General features: G+C 43.5%; 1 protein-coding gene across 2 annotated transcripts in view; it reads left to right on the top strand.

Annotated features, from left to right (window-relative positions):
• The first annotated feature begins 3,934 nt into the window (after positions 1–3,934).
• The window catches only part of cngb1a (cyclic nucleotide gated channel subunit beta 1a), a 48,908-nt gene continuing 42,842 nt past the window's right edge, over positions 3,935–10,000 (top strand). The window contains exons 1-7 of one of the 2 annotated variants that reach the window (XM_080493402.1): positions 3,935–4,117; positions 7,105–7,218; positions 7,342–7,381; positions 7,452–7,503; positions 9,173–9,281; positions 9,398–9,420; positions 9,968–10,000. The exon at positions 9,968–10,000 is cut by the window's right edge and continues 70 nt beyond it. In XM_080493402.1, the coding sequence (XP_080349528.1) occupies positions 7,108–7,218; positions 7,342–7,381; positions 7,452–7,503; positions 9,173–9,281; positions 9,398–9,420; positions 9,968–10,000 (368 nt within the window). In that variant the 5' untranslated portion in view covers positions 3,935–4,117; positions 7,105–7,107. The remainder of the gene's footprint in view (positions 4,118–7,104; positions 7,219–7,341; positions 7,382–7,451; positions 7,504–9,172; positions 9,282–9,397; positions 9,421–9,967) is intronic. The other variant, XM_080493401.1, reaches the window with a different exon arrangement.

Genomic DNA, 10,000 nt, shown 5'->3' with positions numbered 1-10,000 from the left:
TGTATATTACAGTGTATTGTACCGTGTATAGTATAATGTACAGTACTGTGTATAGTACCGTGTACAGTACTGTATAAAGTACTGTGTATAGTGCCATGTATAGTACAGTGTTACTATTACTTCTACCTCCTATAAGCATTTATTTTACTCTTCATCCTCTTGGAGTTCAGTAACAATAAAAGCAGCTGATCAGAAATGTTCTACTAATACAAACTAGTATTTTACTGTTTTACTGAAGATCCCTGATGTTTTTTAAATGATTAACCAGCTTTTCACATTCCTGCTGCTTGTTGTCATTAATATGTACTCTATTACATTTGTCTAATATACATCCTACAGTTAAGTACTCCAATCATTAGCTCTAATAAGTTCTATTTAGAATAAATACATAAATGGCTTATACTGTGTGAGAGTAAATACATAAATACACACATGGCGTATACTGTGTGAGAGTAAATACATAAATACACACATGGCGTATACTGTGTGAGAGTAAATACATAAATACACACATGGCATATACTGTGTGAGAGTAAATACATAAATACACACATGGCGTATACTGTGGGAGAGTAAATACATAAATACACACATTACCTACACAGTCGAACAAAGAAAGATATCAAGCAGAAGATAAAGGAAATTTTATTTAATAAACTTCAGCAGAACCTACAACAGTAAAAACACAAGTTAGGAACATTATGTACATAGAAAAAGTTCTTTCTTTTATTTCCCAGGAACCCCTGCAGTGATACACAGGTCAATAATGTTCCTACCCTGGAACCTTTCTCTCCTGGAGGCATCGTGACTCCAGCTTCAGGGTTTCCAGGAGCATCGTTATGTTGATACTGATGCTCCTGCTGGTCATCAGGTATTCTGCTGTACTGCTGGTTGATGGTGTCACCTCCTAATTCTTCCTCCTGCTGGTCATCAGGTATTCTGCTGTACTGCTGGTTGATGGTGTCACCTTCTAATTCTTCCTCCTGCTGGTCATCAGGCATTCTGCTGTACTGCTGGTTGATGGTGTCACCTTCTAATTCTTCCTCCTGCTGGTCATCAGGTATTCTGCTGTACTGCTGGTTGATGGTGTCACCTTCTAATTCTTCCTCCTGCTGGTCATCAGGTATTCTGCTGTACTGCTGGTTGATGGTGTCACCTTCTAATTCTTCCTCCTGCTGGTCATCAGGTATTCTGCTGTACTGCTGGTTGATGGTGTCACCTTCTAATTCTTCCTCCTGCTGGTCATCAGGTATTCTGCTGTACTGCTGGTTGATGGTGTCACCTTCTAATTCTTCCTCCTGCTGGTCATCAGGTATTCTGCTGTACTGCTGGTTGATGGTGTCACCTTCTAATTCTTCCTCCTGCAGAGCCACAACACATTTGTTACCTAAACAGAAAACTCTCCATCATAGTGGAGTTATTTGCGATGCCAAAGGAGGTTTATTTAATTTTGTCCTTCTGTATATTACAGAGTATTTTTCAACAACAGGTAGATGCAGGGACGATTCTACCTTGCTGACATGTTTCAGCTTCATCTGTAGTCTTCCTCAGAACATCATCTGGCCGGTCACCTGATAAAGACGACACGTCATCACAACCACATGACCCTCTGAGGAAGACTACAGATGAAGCTGAAACATGTCAGAAAGGTAGAATCTTTCCTGCATTTACCTGTCGTTAAAAGATACTCTGTAATATATGAGGTTTATTGATGTGTACATTGGAAACTGGGGATCTGTGCAGGATGCTATTGTCCTGCATAGATCCTCCATGTACATGGACTCATGTTCTCTACTCATGTTCTCTAGTCATGTTCTCTACTCATGTTCTCTAGTCATGTTCTCTACTCATGTTCTCTAGTCATGTTCTCTAGTCATGTGTAAACATATGGAGATAGATGGATAAAGACAGAGATGTAAAATGTTCCTCATCTTCTGTAACTCTGTTCTCCTCGCTTTGACACATTTAACCATGTGACTGTAAATGATTGTTTATGACTGTAAAATATAGAACTTAATAATTCTCTGTTTTATTTGATAAACAATGTAATGTTGCTTAAAAGAAGAAATTATCTCTGATTAATTTCAACAATTATGAGGTCTATGAGGAGAACATAGAACAAAAAGAACGACACACTACCAGTTCAGTAAGTTATTAACTCATGTATGAATAAAATATATAAAATATATACATGTAATAATTCAAGCATCAAAAACAATCCTCACTCCTCATCTGGAGGAGTTCCTCTTCTCCACTGGACCAGGCTTCAGGTTCCTCAGGAGTCCTGGATTACAATAGTGCATGGTGTTAGTTTGAATCCACAGCAGAACCGGTAGAACCAGGAGAACCTCCAGGAGAACCTCCAGTAGATCCAGTAAAACCTCCAGCAGAACCTCCAGTAGGACCAGTAGAACCTCCAGCAGAACCAGTAAAACCTCCAGCAGAACCTCCAGTAGAACCAGTAGAACCTCCAGCAGAACCTCCAGCAGAACCTCCAGTAGAACCTCCAGTAGAACGGGTAGAAAACATTTGTATGACTGAGCGAAAACACTATGGCCAGTAGAACCTCCAGTAGAACCTTCACCTCTCAGTCAAGTTAAATAGTTTTAAACAGGATCTTTCCCCTCAGCAGCAAATATAAAAGTACATGAACACTGTTAGATTTACTCTAGAACATTTAGATCTCATGTTTAACCACAGTAGAGAACCACAGCCAGCCTCGTCTCAGTCTGGATCCACAATCTCAGAAAACGTTGGTTCAAATGTTCTAGTCAGCGTGATCTTTAAATATCAACCTCATATCAACATTTTAAACAACGATATTCTGGCCTAAAATACTCTTAAAACTGCAGTCTGTTAAACACTGACGCTGATATTTCAGATCTTTTACTCACCGTTGTGTTTCCTCCTCCAGGAGCTCCTCAGCTTCTCCTGCCAAATGCATTATGGGTAATTTATCTGCCCAAGCCTGAACAGGTCCATGTTGATGGATCCTTGATAAAGTTTGTGTGTGTGTGTGTGTGTGTGTGTGTGTGTGTGTGTGTGTGTGTGTGTGTGTGTGTGTGTGTGTGTGTGTGTGTGTGTGTGTGTGTGTGTGTGTGTGTGTGTGTGTGATCTGAACTCCGAGACTGCTCCAGTTTCTCTGTTTCCACGGTAACACAGACTGTCTGGTACCAGACTGAGCAGCGCAGTTCACCAACCATCTACCAGAGGACCACATGAGTCCACTTCACCAGAGTTCAGTTGACATGTGTAACCATGGCAACGAGCCTGAACAGTCCTGCTGTTTAAACCATAGAGAAGGCGGAAACACTCCTCAAACACTCCTCAAAGTCCTAGTCCCAGGTCCTGGTACGGGGAGTTCTCAGGTCCTGGTCTCAGGTCCTGGTCCAGGGTCCTGGTCTGAGGTTCTCAGGTCCTGGTCTCAGGTCCTGGTCCCGGGTCCTGGTCTAAGGTTCTCAGGTCGCCCTGGTTTCAATCCCATGTTTTGCTGACATTGCTTTAAACCTGGTTAATCCAGATCATCCCCATCAGGGCAACAGGGGCAGTTTTAACAGGTCCACCGAGTCCACCGTAACACCTGTGTCAGGTCCACCAGGAACCAGGGCCAGGCTCAAGAACCAGAGCTCAACTTGCTTAACATGACCCAGAACCAGAACCAGAAAGGATCCAGCACGAAGTTGAAACCAGAACCTGCAGTGGAACACTAAAGTAGAACCAGAACCAGGACCAAGTTAGAACCAAACAAATCCAGTTCGATCCAGACTCAGACTGAGACCTAGAACCAGGAAGCGACCAGGACCCAGACTGGGTCAGACAGTGTGTTGTCCGTGTCTGTCGCGTCATGTTTCAGTAATCTGGGTAATCTGATTACTCTCAGTATTTCAAGTTGTAATCCTGTTAGGTGCTCGCTGAGTTCCTCAGTAATCCTACCACTGTCCCTGGAGGTTCTGTTACTGCAGGTCTGTTACTGCAGGTTCTGTTACTGCAGGTTCTGTTACTGCAGGTCTGTTACTGCAGGTCTGTTACTGCAGGTCTGTTACTGCAGGTTCTGTTACTGCAGGTTCTGTTACTGCAGGTCTGTACGATGCTGCTGGACCCCGATTGAACAGCTCAGGTAGGACCAGAATAGTTGCTGAATCTCTTTAGTTACTGAAGCAGTTTAGTTACTGACGGTTCAATTGATGAGGAGTTTCCGAGGGTTTCCCTCTGAAGACGACGCCCAGCTGCTGCTTGGTTCTTTCATTGTAACAAGTTACTTTGTCTTTAAAAGAAAAGTAAATATATTTCCTGGATTACTTCGTTAGTCAGTACTCATTCTGAGAGGATTCAACTAGCTGCTGACGAACCACTGAAGTGTTTCCAAGAAGTAACTTCTTGGGTAACTTTGGCAGCTTTACTGAGTCCTACTCCTTAACTGACCAAGTAACTGACCAAGTAACTGATCAACTAACTGATCAAGTAAGTGATGAACTTTGTGCAGCAAACTCTTCGAGTGAATCAACACCAAACCCTTTGAGTTCATGTCTGTCTGTCTGTCTGTCTGTCTGTCTGTCTGTCTGTCTGTCTGTCTGTCTGTCTGTCTGTCTGTCTGTCTGCTTGTTTGTTTGTTTGTTTGTTTGTTTGTTTGTTTGTTTGTTTGTTTCCTCTCCACCTGGGGGATTCCAGAAAGCGGGTTATGTGAAAACGCAGAGTAAGGCCCCGTTTACAGGACAAGGAATACGAGTGTATCCGCAAAACTTCCTTCACTTTTGGGGGGTCCGTTTACACGACACCAGTGTTCTGATCCTCTGTATCTACAAAGTTTTTAATCCGGCTCCCAAAGTGGAAAGATTCTTTCATGGAGCAAATCCCTCCTGCAGAGACTGATGGAGGCTACAGAGCCTGTTACTGCTCATCTCCCCCTCCCTCCTGCTCATCCAGTTGTAAACAAACATGGCGGCCGCGTAGTGGTACGACCCGTAGTGGTACGACCCGCAGTGGTACGACCCGTAGTGGTACGACCCGTAGTGGTACGGCCCGTAGTGGTACGGCCCGTAGTGGTACGACCCGTAGTGGTACGACCCGTAGTGGTTTGACTCGCGGTCCATATTCTAGTTTTATGGTCCAGATCAGTAGTTTAATAGTTGAGACTCTCCCTGATATCATCCGATGAGTCATCAGTCCATACGGATGTCAGGTCCTCTCCATTTTCTTCACCTTTTGTTCTCTGCACACGTCTGTGTAGTTTCATTACAAAATCAAGCAACAGCGCCCTCCTGTGGCCCGGCAGACTAACTACATCGTTGTCTCTGTGTCCGCTGCTGCAGTGGAAACGCACTCCTTTTTTTTAGGGATTAGGTGTTGTCACGTGAAACGTTGTCGTGTAAACAGGGCCTAACTTACCCCTGAAATGAGGGAAATAGTAGAACCTGCTGCCTGTCACCACGGTAACAGACTCTGTGAACAGAACCTGCTGGCTGGAAACCCTGAGTTTCTACTGGCTCCTCCCACCTGAAGCTCCAGAAATAATTAGAGATGATTTACTTCATCTCTTTGCCCTGTATTAATTCCCCGTGGAGGAACTTCCTTCCCTAATTGGCCCGAGCTTCACATCAGAGCACATTCTATACACATTACGTTGTTTTATGAAATGGTAGTTTCCTTTATAATATTGGTAAATCAACAGTGTGTAGAGCAGTTAGAGAAGTCTCCCACGAGGGGGGGTTGTGTGTGTGTGCGTGTAGTATTATAGTATTTTATTATTTTATTGAGTGTTGATGTACACATGGTCACATTCTAAATGACTCCACTAATAAAATATGTAAACAATGAGTGAGTCTACTCAGTAGGATATAAACAGAGGACCAGTTCAAACTACATCTTGTTCGGGGTATAAATTACTACTTGAAGTAGCTACTGAATGAATATTGTTTAATTTTAATATCCTACATCAATTTAAAAAACAAAATTAAAATCAATGTGAGGCGCAATCAGAGCATATCTGCCTTTTTATTGTGAAAGATGTTTTAATATTTCATGTTTAGCTGCTTCCTGTAGGATTGCTCCTCAATCAAACTACTTTACTGTGAAAGAACAAGGTTTAGTCTGGTACTTTACTGTGAAAGAACTAGGTTTGGTCTGGTACTTTACTGTGAAAGAACTGGGTTTTGTCTGGAACTTTACTGTGAAAGAACTGGGTTTGGTCTGGTACTTTACTGTGAAAGAACTAGGTTTTCACTCTCGTACTTTTCAGTCTGTTGCCATAGTGACCGGTGGTAATGGGGCTCCACTTATGAAGCTTTGTATTTTGGTTGTTCAAGCTCATAACTCAAAGTTCACATACTCAGAGTTGATTAAACTAATTTAGATCAGCTGTTCTGGAACCAGAAACTCAGAGTTTCATCTCAGCATTCAGAAGATACTCAGAGTTTGTTGAACCTCCTCTCTGGAAGGTTTCTGCTGAGTCAGGTTCTTCTGTTGTGTTTCTGTGCTAGAAGCTTCTAGAAATGACTGTGTTGTTTAAATAAAGTGACCACATGATGCTGGCGGCTCTGGAACGTTTGATCACCTCTGCTTAGGTTCACTAACCGGATGATCCTTCACTACTTACCGGCCTGATTACCTGTTTGTGTTGCCGTGGCAGCACGTTAGAGCATCTCACTGACTCTGTGTCTGATCAGTAACTGTCACACTGCTGAGCGCCGGTCAGAGCAGCGCCGGTCTGAGCAGCGCCGGTCAGAGCAGCGCCGGTCAGAGCAGCGCTGGTGTGCAGTGGAACAGCTGGGCGGAGCTTGAGGTTTTCGGCATGCGATTAGGGTCATTGAACATCAGAGCTAATTCAGAATGACACTCAGCCAGATCTCACACACACACACACACACACACACACACACACACACACACACACACACACACACACACACACACACACACACACACACACACACACACACACACATACACAACGTCTTTGTCAGTTATCCCTAATGTGTGTGTGTGTGTGTGTGTGTGTGTGTGTGTGTGTGTGTGTGTGTGTGTGTGTGTGTGTGTGTGTGTGTGTGTGTGTGTGTGTGTGTGTGTGTGTGTGTGTGTGTGTGTGTGTGTGTGTGTGTGTGTTCACAGAGGATGTTGAGTTGGGCGGTTAAAGTCGTTCCTCATCCACCTGAACCTCCGGCCAAAAACAGTGAGGAGCAGAAAGAAACCCCGCCCCCTACCAAGGCCCCACCCCCTGTCGTTGTAAGCCACACCTTCTTCCTCTCAATGTTTGTATGGTAGTGCCACCAGCAGGGGGCGAGAGTGTACAGAAACACTGTGATGAAATAGGTTTGTGATGGAAACACGACTTTATGTTTGAAACAGGAGAAGAAGGTGAAGTTTCAGGACGAAGTCCAAATAGAAGGTAAAAACTCAACTTCCTCTCATTTAGTCTGTTCTTTCTATTCATTCCGAACTTTTACCACTTTTTTTAGCCGCAAAAAGTGAAAAACCCAAACGGGAAGTCCAGCCAGCAGCCGGGAACGGGTGAGTTAATCCAGCAGGTTCTTCAGCAGCATCGTCACAATCGTTCACTGTTTATTCTTTATCTAAGCATTTTTCATATATCAGGTTAAAAAATCAGACAGATTCTCAGTTGGGTTAAGTTACATTACATTTTCAGATTTTATTCATCGTTTATTACTTATAAACAAGCATATATATATATATATATATATATATATATATATATATATATATATATATATATATATACATATCATCGATGTAATATTTCTGTAGTTTTCACTCACCAAACATTGTTTACATTTTAAACTTTGCGCTAACTCACGAACTGTGTGTTCATGACTCTCTTCAATAAGCTGAATTTAATCATCACGTCAATCTTTTGATAGAAAACCTGCAGCATGTTGACAGCCTGAATGCTAACCATGGTAACAACAACAAAATTAGCATCAGTCTTTGTCGCGGCTACATTAGCATCCCCGCGTCGTTAGTTACAGTCACAGTAAATATTACTGCAGTAGCTATGTAACATTACATTAAACAAGTATTAGCCTGAAAACAATAACGTTAGTCAAGATAGAGAGTTCTAGGTTCAGAATATGCTAAATATTTAATGCTATGTGTATTCAAAGGCATTTCTATATGTAAACACTTGGTCGAGCAAGATTTGATTTCAGGTTCTGTTTGTTAGCTCTCGCTGCTAACTGTTTGTTAGCTCTAGCTGGATTGTAGGACAATTCGTCCATGGACAAGATTTCTGAATTTTTTTGAGAAAATAAATCCTGTACAATGTACTTTTTCATATTACTTCTAATTTATATTTTATATATTTTTCATATATCTTGTATATGTCTACATATTTAGTATAGTATAAGTGGCTTTGTTTCTCACAAAGAATGGTCTTTGTTCACATGAGCTCAAGCTGCTAACTGTTTGTTAGCTTTAGCTGCTAACTGATTGTTAGCTCTCGCTGCTAACTGTTTGCTTTCTTTAGCTAGTCACTGTTTGTTAGCTCTAGCTGCTAACTGATTGTTAGCTCTCGCTGCTAACTGTTTGCTTGCTTTAGCTACTCACTGTTTGTTAGCTCTAGCTGCTAACTGATTGTTAGCTCTCGCTGCTAACTGTTTGCTTGCTTTAGCTAGTCACTGTTTGTTAGCTTTAGCTGCTAACTGATTGTTAGCTCTCGCTGCTAACTGTTTGCTTGCTTTAGCTACTCACTGTTTGTTAGCTCTCACTGCTAAAAGGGTGGTATTTGTAACGACTCGCTCCGGTTCTGTGAAGCAGTGCCTCAATCAGCACCAGCCAATCAGCTCTTAGCTTCTAAATGGCCGTGTTAGTGGGCGGGCGTTGGGTTTCAAGAACTCGGCATGGAAATCACGTGATCCGAATGAATGGAGCTACAACCTGAGGATGAACACTTTACTGCATGCAATACACATTGCATGCTGAGAGAGGGGCGAGCCTCATTCATGTAACCATCAGTAAATCAGGAGAACATTCATGTAACCATCAGGAGACCAACAACCAGGAAGTAAAACTGTCTCAGCCAACCGTTCAGCTAGCCGTTCAGCTAATCGTTAGCATAGCCATTCAGCTAACCATTAGCATCACGACTAGCTGGCTGTCGTTAGCATCACATTTCCACGTGGATTCTTGTATCAACTCAGACCGATCTGTGTTCTGGTTCCAGTCCGGCCCCCCCAGCCCAGTCCAGCTCCCAGACAGGAGTCCTGACGTGGATCAGCGGAGCTCTGCCTCGACCCCCCGTCTCCCCGATTCTGACCCGGGCCGAGTCCAAGGTTAGACCAGAACCCGGACCAAAGACTGAACCCAGACCCGGTCCTGATCTAGGACCACTGAGTCCTGACTGAACCTGTTCTCATGCTGTTTCTCTGTGTTTCTTCTCGGGTCTCAGGACGAGTCTCCAGCGTCCGGCAGGTAAACACTCAGTTGGCAGCCATTCTCCTCCACGACACGTTGAACTTACCGAGTCTCTGTTTCCTCTCGTTCCTCAGTAGACCTGAAGACCAGTGAGTACCCTGGACACCTGCCAAATACTGAGCTGCTCCGTCAAGCTACTAGCAGGCTACATGCCAGATAGTGAGCTGCCCTACTCAGCTAGCAGCAAGCAGACTGCCAAATAATGTCCTGCTTCATTATCCCATCAACAGACCAGTTGCCAGATATTGAGCTCCTACATAATCCCTCCAGGGCTGGGTGCCAAATAGTGATCTGCTTCAAAAACTGATCAGCAGACTGTGCAGATCAGTTCATGCAAGCGTGCCAAATAGTGAGCTGCCTGTGAAAGCCCCTCAACAGACACGGTGTCAGAGAGTGAAATGCTTCCATGCTTAATAGTAAACAAAAGTATGTCAGAGTGAACAGGGTGCCAAATACTGAGCTGTCTAACATGCTGCAGCGCCCCCTGCTTATGGCTGTGTGCTGTAGCGCCCCCTGGTAATGGCTCTGTGTTGTTTCTCCTCAGGAAAGGAGTGATTGCCTGGATCTCTCACGGTCT

Source organism: Lipophrys pholis (assembly GCF_963383615.2).
Source record: "Lipophrys pholis genome assembly, chromosome: 2".
NCBI lineage: Eukaryota > Metazoa > Chordata > Actinopteri > Blenniiformes > Blenniidae > Lipophrys > Lipophrys pholis.
The sequence above is the reverse complement of the archived record's forward strand: the minus strand, read 5'-3'. Positions and strand labels throughout refer to the sequence as shown.